The sequence below is a fragment of the Podarcis tiliguerta genome, assembly GCF_965153285.1.
Source record: "Podarcis tiliguerta genome assembly, chromosome: 16".
NCBI classification, from domain to species: Eukaryota; Metazoa; Chordata; class Lepidosauria; order Squamata; family Lacertidae; genus Podarcis; species Podarcis tiliguerta.
In genome coordinates this window covers 16,375,544-16,388,926 of record NC_139549.1, presented here as the reverse complement: position 1 = coordinate 16,388,926, position 13,383 = coordinate 16,375,544, and the positions used below count along the sequence as shown (strand labels likewise).

The 13,383-nt window shown below is 48.7% G+C and overlaps 1 protein-coding gene across 1 annotated transcript in view; it reads left to right on the top strand.

The window, feature by feature from the left end:
• The window catches only part of EEF1G (eukaryotic translation elongation factor 1 gamma), a 15,175-nt gene extending 1,792 nt beyond the window's left edge, over window positions 1-13,383 (top strand). Inside the window, exons 2-10 of the mRNA XM_083417237.1 lie at window positions 92-250; window positions 1,528-1,591; window positions 2,200-2,342; window positions 3,419-3,562; window positions 5,546-5,675; window positions 7,330-7,516; window positions 11,753-11,925; window positions 12,041-12,165; window positions 13,050-13,383. Coding sequence (XP_083273363.1) covers window positions 92-250; window positions 1,528-1,591; window positions 2,200-2,342; window positions 3,419-3,562; window positions 5,546-5,675; window positions 7,330-7,516; window positions 11,753-11,925; window positions 12,041-12,165; window positions 13,050-13,208 — 1,284 coding nt within the window. The 3' untranslated portion in view covers window positions 13,209-13,383. The remainder of the gene's footprint in view (window positions 1-91; window positions 251-1,527; window positions 1,592-2,199; window positions 2,343-3,418; window positions 3,563-5,545; window positions 5,676-7,329; window positions 7,517-11,752; window positions 11,926-12,040; window positions 12,166-13,049) is intronic.

The following is a 13,383-nucleotide window of genomic DNA, read 5'->3' as shown; positions in this document are numbered from 1 at the left end:
GGCGTTTCCATAGAGCAGAAGCTAGGAATCTTCTCTTGCATATCAAAGCTCTGTTCTGCATTGTGTCTTACGCTGATCCTTTCTTTTGCAGACTCTTTACACCTACCCCGAGAACTGGCGGGCGTTCAAAGCCCTCATAGCTGCCCAGTACAGTGGCGCCAAGATCAAGGTCCTCTCCACCCCACCACAGTTCCACTTTGGCCAGACCAACAAGACCCCGGAGTTCCTGAAGAAATTCCCAGCTGGGAAGGTGAGTGATTGGCCCCACTTGAGCTGATGCCTTCCAGCTGCCTCTCCTTGCTGAGAGTTGGTGAAAGGGGAGCTGCCTCTGAGCCTGCTGGGTCACCTTGGCTTGTTCCCAGTTTGCCAGGAGGTGACTGTGCATAGTGGCAAAGGTTTTCTAGATATGCCTGGTAAAAACATCAGCATCCCTACATCAAAACTGCCTCCGCAGTCAGAGACAGCAATGCTTCTGAATGCCAGGTGCAGGAAACCACAGGAGGGGGGAGGGCTCTTGTACTACTCAGGACCTGCTTGTGGGCTTCCCGTAAGAGGCATCTGGTTGGCCATTATAAGAACAGGATGCCGGGCCAGATGGACCCAACAAGCTCTTCATTATGTTCTTAAAATGTATATTTTGTAAATAAGTTGGCAAAAGTTACTGCAAATTACTGTGAGCCTGAGAAACACACTGTGTCCTGTGGGCACTTGGTCTGCAGGGAATTCCTCCTTACATATGACAACTCGGCAAGTGTAGTATTTATATACTGTATTGGCCTGAATATAAGCAACCCTTTTTTCCCCAAATTCTGACTGAAAAGTTAAAGTGCAGCTTATATTCGTGACCATATGATACCGCTGCTGAAACAGCTGCCCATGATGGCCGTTGGGAGTGCAGGACAATGGCGTCCGTCCACCTCCTCCAAGCCGCCAAATTTTAAAGGTGTGGCTTATATTCGGGTACGGCTTATATTCGGGCCAATATAGTAAATACATTTACTACAGTGTTTATATAGCCATGTAGAGAATATTGTTACACCCAAATGTTGGTTTGGCACAATTCTCAAGAGCTGCCACTCTGTTCTGGGTGAGGAGTCACAGTCCTGAAAGTCTCGCAGGGCTGGGAGAAACTGCGTGTTGAAAAGGTTGGGCTGAACTCTCCCAAACATGCTTGTTTTCTTATATGCAAGGAGTTGTGTTTTTGTAATAGGGAAGTATTAAGCCTTGCACCTGCAGCAAGGTAGCCCCACCTCTTGACTTCTGGTTACAAACGGGGCCATTTGTACAATCCGGATTTGGTATTGCCATTGTACCACTTTTGGAGTGCTGTGCATTGATTTCTACATGCAGTAGTGATGTCAAATTTCAAGCTATAATTTTATGCGTATTTTGCAAGCATCCAAGAGTGGGGTTGAATTGGTCTTGGCAGGGGGGCACTAGCTGGCTTCCCAGCGTTGTGGGTACTTCAAATGGGACCTTTGCATTTGACCAGCCAGTGGCTTGAGAGAGGCTGTTTTTCTTCCATAGGTTCCAGCCTTTGAAGGGGACGATGGATTCTGCGTGTTTGAGAGCAATGCCATTGCACACTACGGTAACCCCGGTCACCTCTGTCTGCTTCTGATAACTTAACGGAAAGTGGGAGCAGGGTTTGTGGTCATTGAACCAAGAATTCCTTAGTTGGGGGCTCCTGTGCAAGGCAGAAGGTTTGAGGTTGGTTGACTGCTAGCGGCAGGTGCAAGGGAACTGTGGGTGGCCTGGGGCAACTGCCAGTTCTTGTTATGCCACCTTCCCTCGCTGCCCTGAGTTTTGCACTTGCTCACTCTTCCAAATGCCTCACCTGCTTTCTTAAGAACTACAGGTGAGATTCTGAACACAGCAGCCTAGAGGCTGTCCTTGAGAGGCCCTTATGACCCTCCTTCCCCCAGGTCATCCTTTTGCAGGCAGGTCAACATCTTTTGTTTGACTTTCGGAAGCTGAGTTTAAAACTCCTCTGGCTGTTTTGTTTCTGATTTCCTTTATCCTGGCTATTATAGTTTTTTGTTTTGTTTTTTGTTTTAATCACAATTTGTGGTTTTAGTCTTTGCCTTGGGGGAAATGCACAGAAAGGCAGAACAAGAGTCTGATGGATAAGATAGAGGTAGCTGTGGGGTGGGGAGACGGGTCTTTGCCCTTGCAGTAACAGTTGCTTTCCTCCTCCAGTCAGTAACGAGGAGCTTCGAGGACCCACCAAGGAGGCGGCTGCCCAGGTCATCCAGTGGGTGAGCTTTGCAGACAGCGACATTGTCCCTCCTGCCAGCACGTGGGTCTTCCCCACGCTGGGCATCATGCATTACAACAAACAGGTGAGTGCCGGATGTAGGTGAAGCTGCCTGTGCATAGTCAGGCCATTGGTTCACCTGGTGCAGCGTTGGGAAGGCTCTGGCCCTGCAGGTTTTGCTGGACAACAACTCCCATCATCCCTGGCTGCTGGGGCTTCTGGAAACTGGCATCCCAACAGCACCTCAAGGGCCCCTGCAGGTTCCCCTTGCTCTAGTTCTGTGAGGTTTCTGGCCAGTTATTTCCCAGCTATAAGGGTAGTTCTCCTGGACCACCCCTACCTTTCCTGTGCCAGGTGTCATATTATGTCAGGCAGCAAAAAAGTTCAAGCCACAGCTGCAAAGAAAGCGTCAGATGTGACAAGAAAAAGTACTACATTGGGGAGAAAAAAATGCTGAATTCTGACTGCAGAGCCAACTTAGACTGCACCCTCGATTCTTCCTTTGCAACCCCAGTTTGCACTGTCATGTGATTGGCAGGCAGGATGCCCCACCTACCCATCAACAATGGGCCATAGAAGGTTGGCTGTGTCTCAACAGGCCCTGTTGACGTATCCATTTCTCTAGCCACAACACGTTCTGCAGGCCAGATGGCTTCTTTGAATTCCACAAGTAGCCTGCTGCTGTTTCTCCTCCCCTTGACAACTGGTACTCAGTGGTGGTAAACTGCCCCTGAATCCTGAGGCCCCATTTAGCTGTCGTGCATAGTAGCAAGCTAGACTGCTCTGCTTGAAAGGTCTTTTTAACTGGAGATGCTGTGGATTGAACTCCGGGGTCTTACATGTGCTATGCATGTCCTTGAACACTAGGCAGGTGTTCCTTGTTCATGTAGAGTTGGAGGGACAAGACAGGCACTTAAAAATAAAAGATGCACTCCCCATCTTATTTCAAAGTTGCATATTTAATTGATTCATGTTAAATGCACTTTGCAGTGGATTTTTGTATAGCGGGGGTGGCTGTCTTATTTTCCTGGGGTTTTTATCCCTTTTGCTGTCTCCTGAGTCCCCTAACCCAATCTTTTATTTGGGGTTGTTTTGGCTGCAGCAGATTCTGCTGTCCCTTCAGGATTTCTTTCTAAATTGTGCATCCCCCTCCCTCTCCAGGCTACAGAGTATGCCAAGGAGGAAGTGAAGCGGATTCTGGCCCTCCTGGATGCCCATTTGAAGACCAGGACGTTCCTGGTGGGGGAATGTATCACACTGGCTGACATCACGATTGTCTGCACACTTCTCTGGCTTTATAAGCAGGTGAGTTTCTGAGAGCTGGCTGAGGAGCATCTGGGCATGGTGGTAAACATATATCCTGGCACGGTAAACCTATGTGCTATTTGCTCCTAGTAGGTATTGGGGAGGGGCAGCGAGATTCCACATCTCTGGCCAGTTGCAACTCCGGAGTGTAATTGAAGCTTGTGAGGGCCGAATTAGCAGTTCTGCCCTCTGGGTTGCCCAGGGCAAGGAGTCCTCTGGCAGCAGGGTTGGAAACAGCACCTCTTCTGAACCAGGGTTAACCACGGAAGAAGCAGTGCAGAGCTGAGGCGGGTCGAGACCTGATTGCGGGGGGTGAAGCGTCCTATCCTCGCCGTTTGGCAGGTTGCGTTCTTTAAACGAGGCTGTTAAGAGCAGTTTGGATAGAAAAGAGTGTAGAAAAACATGGAAGGAGCAGGCTGTTGGGTCTGCTGTGATGGAACTCAAATGTCAAGAGAAGAAAAACCCAGATTATGCTCAAGAGTTGCTTGAAGAGACTTATGCAATATGTAAAACACCCCCTTCATAATCCTACTTCTGTTAGGTGTGGGAAGGCTCAAGTTCTCTGCCACCATCCCTTTTCTCTGGCATGGCCATGGGGGGGGGGGGCTTTTACTTCCACATTTAAACTGTCAAGAAGTTCCTGTTTTATCCAAAACAATGGTTTGTTCAAACAAGTTGGGATCACAACCAGTGGTTTGACCATGATTGATTTCAACCAAACCATGGCTCAGACTACCAAATTCCCCAAGGCTGGCTGCAGTGGGCAACTGGTTAGTATAAAACAGAGTGGATTTGATTTAAATCACTAGTCAGTAAGACTTGATACAATTTTTTTAAAAACAGAAAGACTCATTCTTGCTGGTATAATCTTAATATTTACAACCAGATGAAGGTTTCATTTTTGGAAAAATAAATTTTCAGAGTAGTTTTACAGTTATATCAAAAATTACTGATTTGGTTATACTATTAGAAATACATAGATAGATAATTATGAAATTATTGTGCGGTTTAATAAGTTAACTGTTTATATTTCAACAACTTTTCTGCTGTACTTTATTGGAAGGAGAAAACAAATCATTTCCTTAATAACAATTTAAATAATTTATTTAACTAAAACAATAACATAGCATATGTATCCATGTTTGTTAACTGATGTGGTTAAACAATTTTAAAAAAACTTAGACTGAGTTTTAGCACACATGAAAAACTTAAAACAAATCCTTATTTCGTGATGAATAGCCTTGGACTATAATGTAACTTAAATAGAAAGCTATCTTTAGAAAGATTTTTCCTCCAAAAGCATTTTATTTTAAAAATCCAATTTAAATTTTAACAATCTGATTTTTTTAAATTTTAAAAGCATTGATTTTTATCCACCCTGGTTTAAAAGTGAAAGCTTTTAACCTTCTTTAAACTGATGGAAATGAAGGGGAGACATGGTAGCCATCTCCATTTAGCTGAAGAACTGTCTCTCTGTTGCTCCAGAGGGCAGAACTGGAACAGGTTGGTGGAAACGGCAGGGCAGCAGATGTCACCTGCAGGTTGGGGAAAGCTACAGCAGTGGGACAGAGTCTGCCTCAGGGGGGCTCTCTGTTGGAGGTGTTTAAGCTAAGGCTGAGGCCACAAGTAAGGGGTGCTGTAGTTCAGCCTTTCTCAACCTATGAGTCCCCAGATGTTGTTGGACTACAACTCCCATCACCCCTAGCTAGCAGGGCCAGAGCTCAGGGATGATGGGAGTTGTAGTCCAACAACATCTGGGGACCCACAGGTTGAGAACCGCTGCGTGTAGTTGCATCTTTCATTGAACACAGGGTTGGGCTGGGTGATGTCTGATCCTCCTTGTTGTCATGTGAAGCCTACGGTTTATTCACACAAGCTGCAGACCATTCGTGTTTAATCCAGAAGGCAACCTGCCTAGCCCAGACCAAACGGCGGGGGAGATGAGCATGTGCCACTCAATCTGGTTCCCCTTGCTGTCTTCAGGTTTTGGAGCCGTCCTTCCGCCAGCCGTACGAAAACGTCAACCGCTGGTTTGTGACCTGCATAAACCAGCCTCAGTTTAAGGCTGTCTTGGGAGAGGTGAAGCTGTGCGAGAAGATGGCACAGTTTGATGGTAAGGGAACTAGAGGCCTCTACTTAAATTCATATTTTGTTTTTAAAAATGCCTTTAAATAGTTTGTGAATTGTCCTTGCTAAAAAGTGGTGATTTATAAATTTAAAGAAATGTGCTCTGTGAGAACTGCTGCCCTGTATTGGGCAGTCCTCGCCCTCTCTGGTTCTGTTCCTTGTGCTATAGAAATGAGACACAGGTGCAGAAGGATGACACCTCTCCCCTATACCATCTGTCCTCCTTCTGGAAAGTGGGGTGGTTCAGAAACTAAGACCCTCTTTACTCTGCTCCCAAGGAAGGGGCATGGTCTGCCTTCCTGTGTTTCTCTGCTGGCAGCAGCATATGCTTAATCACAAGTGACTGTTCTTAAAAAGCTCACCAGTGTTATCTGCAGATTCAGCTACCTGATCTTAGACGAATCAACCCAGCTTGGCTTCTTAAACCATTAATCCACCTTCCATCCTTATGCTTTTTCAGATCTGCTGACTTGGCACCTCTGCGGCCTTAGGAATTAATGAAATCTGCTTGCTGAAATAGATTAAAATAAGTCTTGAGCAGAGTAGAAAACTAGAAGGTGCTTTTGAAAAACTTGGTGCTGTTTGGCTTGGCAGCCACAAATTTATGACCGGCCTACCCAAAGAAATTGCTTGGAATTAACAACAGAGTTGCCATTTGTACGTACCAATGTGCTGGCTTATTTTTATTTATTTATTTCCTAAAAATTTTATAACACTTGATGGCTAAGGACCCCCCCCCCCCCAAAGAGCAGTTCACGAAAATAATAAAGCAATAAAATTATCAGTAGAAACAGTTAGAAACAGCTATTTAAAGCATTTGAAAATTGAAATCTTCAGTAAGTGTGAAACACCAGATACTACCTAAGTATCTAGGCAGGTTTGCCTAAGCAAAAAGGTACAGTCGTACCTTGGAAGTCGAACGGAATCCATTCAGGAAGTCCAACTTCCAAAACATTTGGAAACCAGACCTGCAGCCAATCGGAAGCTGTGGAAGCCCCATCAGACAGGGGAAGGGTTTGAAGAACGTTCAGAAACCAGAACACTCACTTCCAGGTTTTGATCGTTTGGGAGCTGATTTGTTCGGGAGCCAAGACTTCCAAGGTACGACTGCATTTAGCTGCTTTCCGAAAAAAGTTCAAAGAAGCCTGACGGATGTTAATAGGCAGGGAGTTCCAAATGGTGGGTGCAAAATGGGCATTATGTGTCCCCTGTAACAGTGTCAGTTTTGCAGATCCAGGTGGCTGAGTGGGCATATATGGGTAAGGTGCTCTCGCAGGTAAACCGGTCCCAAGTTGTTCAGGGCTTCATATACTAATAGTAACACCTTGGCCCAGTAGCATCCTGGCAATGAGTGCAGGTCCCTTGAGCCCAGGTGCATGCAGACAGGGTCTCACCCCTGCCAGCAATCATGCACTCCAGCTGCAGCTTTTCCATATCAAGTGTGCAGGAAGCCCCACACTGAGCGCAATGCAGTAGTCCCTCCTTGAAGTAAGTAGCTTGGCGTGGGTGTGGCCAACCTGTGGCTCTCCAAATGTTGGGACTGCATTTCCCATACTCCCAGATGATTGGCTGGGGTCAACATATGACTTTGCCCCCACCACCCCACACACCATTTTCCTCCTTATTCCCTCTCTGTGCAGCCAAGAAGTTTGCCGAGAACCAGCCCAAGAAGGAGGTGCCCAAGAAGGAGAAGCAGCCCAAGGAGGACAAGAAGTCGGAGAAGAAAGAGGAGAAGAAGCCCGAGCCCGAGGAGGAGATGGACGAGTGCGATGAGGCCTTGGCCTCCGAACCCAAATCCAAAGACCCCTTTGCTCACCTCCCCAAAAGGTGAGGCCCTGCTCGGGGTGGCAGTGATGGATTGGGAAAGCCTTGGGACAATCCTCTGTTTGCCAGATAGGACTGGGCGATAACTGGTTTTCAGTATTGCGATATATCACCGGCTAAACATTGTTATATATTGATATATCACAATATCTGAAACAAGGAAGGAACCATGCAGAGGCGAACAGGACAGTGTCCTGGCAACTGCTGCTACTTTGGGGCTTGACAACTGATGAAACTGAGTGTGTAATGGTTGATAATATTGTCATTTATCTGTTTTAGATTCCTATTGCAATGTTTAGCAGGTGATATTGAGAGGGTTAGCTTGTGATAACATTGCAATGTTTAGCTGGTGAGTTGTCCTGATGTTGAAAGCCAGATATCGCCTAGCGGTTACACACATTGTGATTTGTGATATTTTGCCAGCTGAAATATTATGAAACAGTTCTCATGATGTGTACTTCAAACCATTTTTGCATGCTATATTGATATATCGCTCAGCCCTAGTGCCAGAGAATTGGGGGGCGTGCGTTGTACAAGCTTGGAGGCCACTTAGCAAATCAGTTCTGAGTCCCTTCCACCCTAAACCCCCCTCCCCCAGAAAATCCCAGCTTGTGATAATGGGGAAGTCCCAGGGTTGTGCAAGGCACCAGGTCTCCCTTCTCCCAACCACTTGATGTTTTATTCTGCCATTTTGGAGGCTCCTCAAATTTTCCCGTGCATTGTTCAAGTGGTTCTGCCTCTGAAATAAGGTCTAGAAGTTTTCCTTTTAAAAAAAACAACTGTGTTCTAGCCAAGCTTTTGTTCCTGGACTGTTCCTAAGTCCGGTGACTGACCCTTTTTTTATGGGTGGTGTCAGAAGACATTCAGGGCTGGCTGCCATTGGCATAAGCCTTCTGTTCAGAATCCACCTCTTCCTCAATTACTTGCAGGGAGTGCCGGGCAGCATCCCAGGGTGTGCAGCCCTTACAGGCTCTCTGTGTGCAGCTTGCTTGGAGTGAGATGGGATAGGGAAGGTTCTCTGTTGGGGAAGGTTGAGGTGCCCTTTCCTGAATGTCCCCCTGCTGCCTGCCAGGTGGTGAGGGCCAGTTCTAGGCATGCAAGCCGTCCCCCAGAACCCTGGCAGGGGGAGAGCAGTGTGCAGGCAAAGACCCCCCCCCAAAAAAAAAAAAAAAAAAACTCTGCAGGGATGGCTTTCCAAGCCAAAGGGGAGTGTATAGCTTGCTGCATGCTTCCCTTCTGTTTCAAAGGCTGTGGGTGCGAACCACGTACCTTATAATGCACAGGACAGTTGTTGGCCTTGGGAAAGGATTGTTCAGCTGCAGCAGGCTCTTGAGTTAATAGTAGATGGTTCTGTGGGAAGGATCCTGGCCAGCAGTATTTTCAGGTGGTTCACACAGTGGTCCTTGTGAAGAAGGGCAAGGTACTGTAGGGCTTGGCAAACGGACTTGCTTCTCTCCTTTGTATGTGGGGCTTGGCCAAGCACAGCAGCTCAAGTTCTGTCCAAAAGCAGTAGATGAAAGACAACTTAGGAGATCTGCTCATTCAGGGGGGGAAATTACAGTGGTGCCTCGCAAGACGAAAAGAATCCGTTCCGCGAGTCTCTTTGTCTTGCGGTTTTTTTCATCTTGCGAAGCAAGCCCATTAGCGGATTAGCGCTATTAGCGGTTTAGCGGCTATTAAAGGCTTAAGGGATTAGCGGATTGGCTGCTAAAAGGCTATTAGCGGCTTAGATCAGCTGATAAGCGGCTTAGATCAGCTGTTCAGCAGCTTAGGGGCTTGGGAAAAAGGCTGGGAGGGGAAAAAAACCCCCAGGAATCGCAAGACATTTTCGTCTTGCGAAGCAAGCCCATAGCAAATTTGTTTTGCAAAGCACCTCCAAAACGGAAAACCCTTTCGTCTAGCGGGTTTTCCGTCTTGCGAGGCATTCGTCTTGCGGGGCACCACTGTACTGAAATGGGCTCACCGCTGCACTATATGTATATATGCCTGCTGCATTTCAGGCGCAAAACCAGTGGAATTGGAGGGCAAGCATATGCTCAGAACTTTGCACAGGATCAGCGCAGGGCAGAATCCTCTCCTGGCCTCCCCACTCGCCAAGCTTCCCTTGTTTCCCTAGCTGCCCTTGTTAGACACTTAGGAGTCCAGATGTGGGCAGAAAGTAAATCGCCCTACAACAAGTGTTTCTGAATCCCAGTTGCTTAATAGTGGCTTAACAGCGGCTGTAAGAAAATAGCCTGCCCCCTAAAATTACAAGCTTAACTTGCACACTTGTTTAAAATCACATGGGCGCCCTCTCCTGGTTCACCCACTAGGGGGCAGCCCATAGCTGTGCTTTGGCTGTCCCACATCCCATGCCCTGCCACGTGCTGGGGCTCCTTTTGTGCTTTGCCCCAGCCAGGCCGAGCCCACATTCCCTGCTTGGGAGGAAGAAACACTGGGCGGCGGCAAGGAGCCTTGCTTCTTGGGTGGTTCGCCAACCTGGTGCCCTCCAGATGTTTGGGGCTGCAACACCCCTGTCAGCCGCAGCTCTTGGAATGGCTGGGAGACCGAATAGCTCTGGCAGCAGAGTGTAAAGCGAAAGTGTCAAAACTTTAATGCATGAAAAAGCAAAACAAGTTGGGGTTAGAAAACTGGGTTTGGCTTGGCCCTGGAAGATGGGAAGAGCCCTAGCTCAGAAGCAGAGCACCTGCCTTGAGTGCAGAAGGTCCCAGCTTCAATCCCTAGCACCTCCAGATAGGATTGGGAGAGACTCCCTGGCTGAAATCCTGGAGAGCTGCTGCCAGTCAGTGTAGACGCTACTGAGGTAGATGGTCTTGACCGTGTAAGGCTGCCTTCTATGTTCAAATGTATGTTGTTCACCCTCAAGCTTCAAGCTTCTGGCAGAGGAGGCCTGCCCAGTCTTGGGTTGGGTGGGACAGCCAACTCTCTCCCTCCCCCCCCCCCCCAATGTAAAACATGTTCCCCTGCCGAACTGTATTCAGAGCATGGTGTGTTTCTACAAGAGGAATCACACCGCTAATATTGGCCTTGATGCAACACTGCAGCTGTTACCAACACAAACCATCCTCTGAGCCAATATACTCTTAAACAGTAGCTGACTTGTTTTTGGAAACCCCCCTCCCCTACCCCATGTGTTCTGTATCAGGCGTAATTAATAGCGTTCGTCATTCTGAAGGCAGATGGGTCATAATACCACTTGAGTTTTGGTTTGGTTTTTTTTCATCCACGCGATCCCTCCCTTCTCCCCGAAAACAGGTTTTTCTAGATTTTCAGCTGGCTTTTCCCTTCTGCAGTGAGTGTGAACTTGGATGTGGGTGGGCTGCTGTTTGGGATCAGCATCTTTGGGACCCAGCCACCCAGTGGGCTTCTACAGAATTTCTGCCTGTTTGGCTAAGAGACCCCGACCCCCGAACCCATGATGAACACACAAAAGTGGACGACTTTCTGGAAAAAGCCATGGCAATGTCTATTGAACAAGGGTAGCAGCCATGCCTTCTGGTCTCCCACTTTAGGACAGTCACCTTTCCTACAGCAGCTGCTCACCTGTGCCCCTCCCTCTATTCTTCTTGTGCAGAATGATGGATTGACTACTGTTCTCTCTACGCACAATTGTCTTTAGAGACTGGTGCTTTTAATTCATCTACCAGGCTGCTTATTGGGATTTCAACTGCAGTTAGCTCCAGGCTCATTTCAGAGTGCTGCTGCTAACATTTCAGAAGCGCTAAATGCTTTGGGATGGGGTTTGTTTGGAGGCCTGTGGGCCTGCCTGGACCTGGAGGTCTGCCTCAAGAGACCCTGCTGTTGCTTGTCGTTAAGCAAGTCAAGTTGTCAGAGAACCAAAGATGGGGCTTTTTCAGTTGGATGTCCCCTGCCGGCACACACACAGAGGTAGAATTCCCTCCCCTAAAACTCCATTTGGCCCCTTCTTTTGTGGTATCGAAGTAAGCCTTAAAAGCATCGCTTTAATTTAGCAAGAGTAGGTTCACTCTGTGCGGCAGAGGCTGAGTGGCATCTTCGGGGAAGGGCTGTGGCTCAGTGCCTGAGCATGTGCTCTGCGTGCAGAAGAATCCCCCAGGGCCAGTCCCTGCCTGCATCTCCAGGTATTGCTGGGGAAGGCCCTTGTCTGGGCCCTGGAGAGCTGCTGCCACCCAGTGCAGGCAATACTGAGCCAGATGCGCCCCTGGTCCAACCCGACGTAACGCAACTCCCTACAACCCTTTCCTGTCCTCTTCCCTTCAGTTCCTTCGTCATGGACGAGTTCAAGAGGAAGTACTCCAACGAGGACACCCTGACGGTGGCAATACCCCACTTCTGGGAGCATTTCGACAAGGAGGGTTGGTCCATCTGGTATGCAGAGTATCGCTTCCCCGAGGAGCTCGCTCAGACCTTCATGAGCTGCAACCTCATCACAGGTAAGCCTGCCGTGACCCCAGTCGCCACCACCTCCATTGTTTTCTGGGCTGGCGGCCTCTGAGCTGGGCCAGACAGTCAAGTGACCGCTTTGTCCCCCCTTTTCTTTCCTGGCAGGCATGTTCCAGCGCCTAGACAAGCTGCGCAAGAACGCCTTTGCTTCTGTCATCCTCTTTGGCACAAACAATGCCAGCTGCATCTCTGGCATCTGGGTCTTCCGTGGGCAGGAGCTAGCCTTTCCGGTGAGTTTATGCCTCGGGGAGACCTGTGAGGAACCCAGACCTCTTGGGAGATCTGAGCTTGACGGCTTCCCTAGCTATTTCTCTCGCAGGAGGGTCAGGGAAACGCAGCATTGCCATTAGCTGTTCTCACTGCAGCTCAGACAGGTGGCTCCTCATTGGATCTTTAGTCAGGCCCACCTAGGCTAGATTTATGTTGCTCTCCCACAAGCAAGGAGCCACGATAGATCGATCAAGTGGGCAGCCGTGCCAGGAACACTTTACAGGAGCCTTTGCCAACCTGTGCTTGCTGGGGGCTGCTGGGAGTTGTAGTCCAACAACACCTGGAGGGAAGAAAAAGTGAGGCTATGCACACCTTAGCAACAGCCAACTGTGGTTGTCCCTCCACAGCTGACATGGGCCTCTCACCCACCGCCTCTTGCCACATTGTAGTTTGCCTGGCCACAAGCCGGTAGAACTGCAAACTGCAGCGTGACGACCCTGCAGCATTTTTATTATACGTAAGAAAAGCAGAAGACCATTGCAAACTGACTTCTGTTCACAACGGTCAGATCTGATGGAGAATATCTTTTGCCAACCTGGTGCCGCCCTGGTAGTTTGCACTGCGACTCAATCAACCCTGACATATGGGTTATACTTGCTGGGGCTGATGGGAGTTGTAGTCCAGAAACAACTTGGAGGGCACCAGGTTGGCGGAAGCAGCCTTAACAAGATTCAGTGCCAGTGTTTAAATATTTAAAGGTGATTTCCACTTTGGGCTTCAGCAGCTGGGGCTGAGCTGCCCTTACAGTTAACGGGTGAAGAGGGGAGGGAAGCGGCCCCTTTATTTCTCTCGCACCACCCCCCACCCACCCATCCTGACTCTGCTCCCTCCGTGTCTCCTTCAGCTGAGCCCTGACTGGCAGGTGGATTACGAATCCTACACTTGGCGGAAGCTGGACCCGGAGAGCGAGGAGTGCAAGACGATGGTGAAGGAGTATTTCCTGTGGGAGGGCGAGTTCAAGCACGTCGGCAAAGCCTTCAACCAGGGAAAGATCTTCAAATGATGCGGCCAGTGAGCTGGCAAGGGGGGTGGGACTGTTCCCAAAACCATGGACCTAAGGAAGGGCGTCGTAGTCTCCGAAGGAGCGGTGAGAGCTCCCGCCACCGTTAGAAACAACTCAGCAGGGAGAGACGTCGTGACATTCAAAGACGCGAATTAAAAACCCGAGTGTGCTAGTA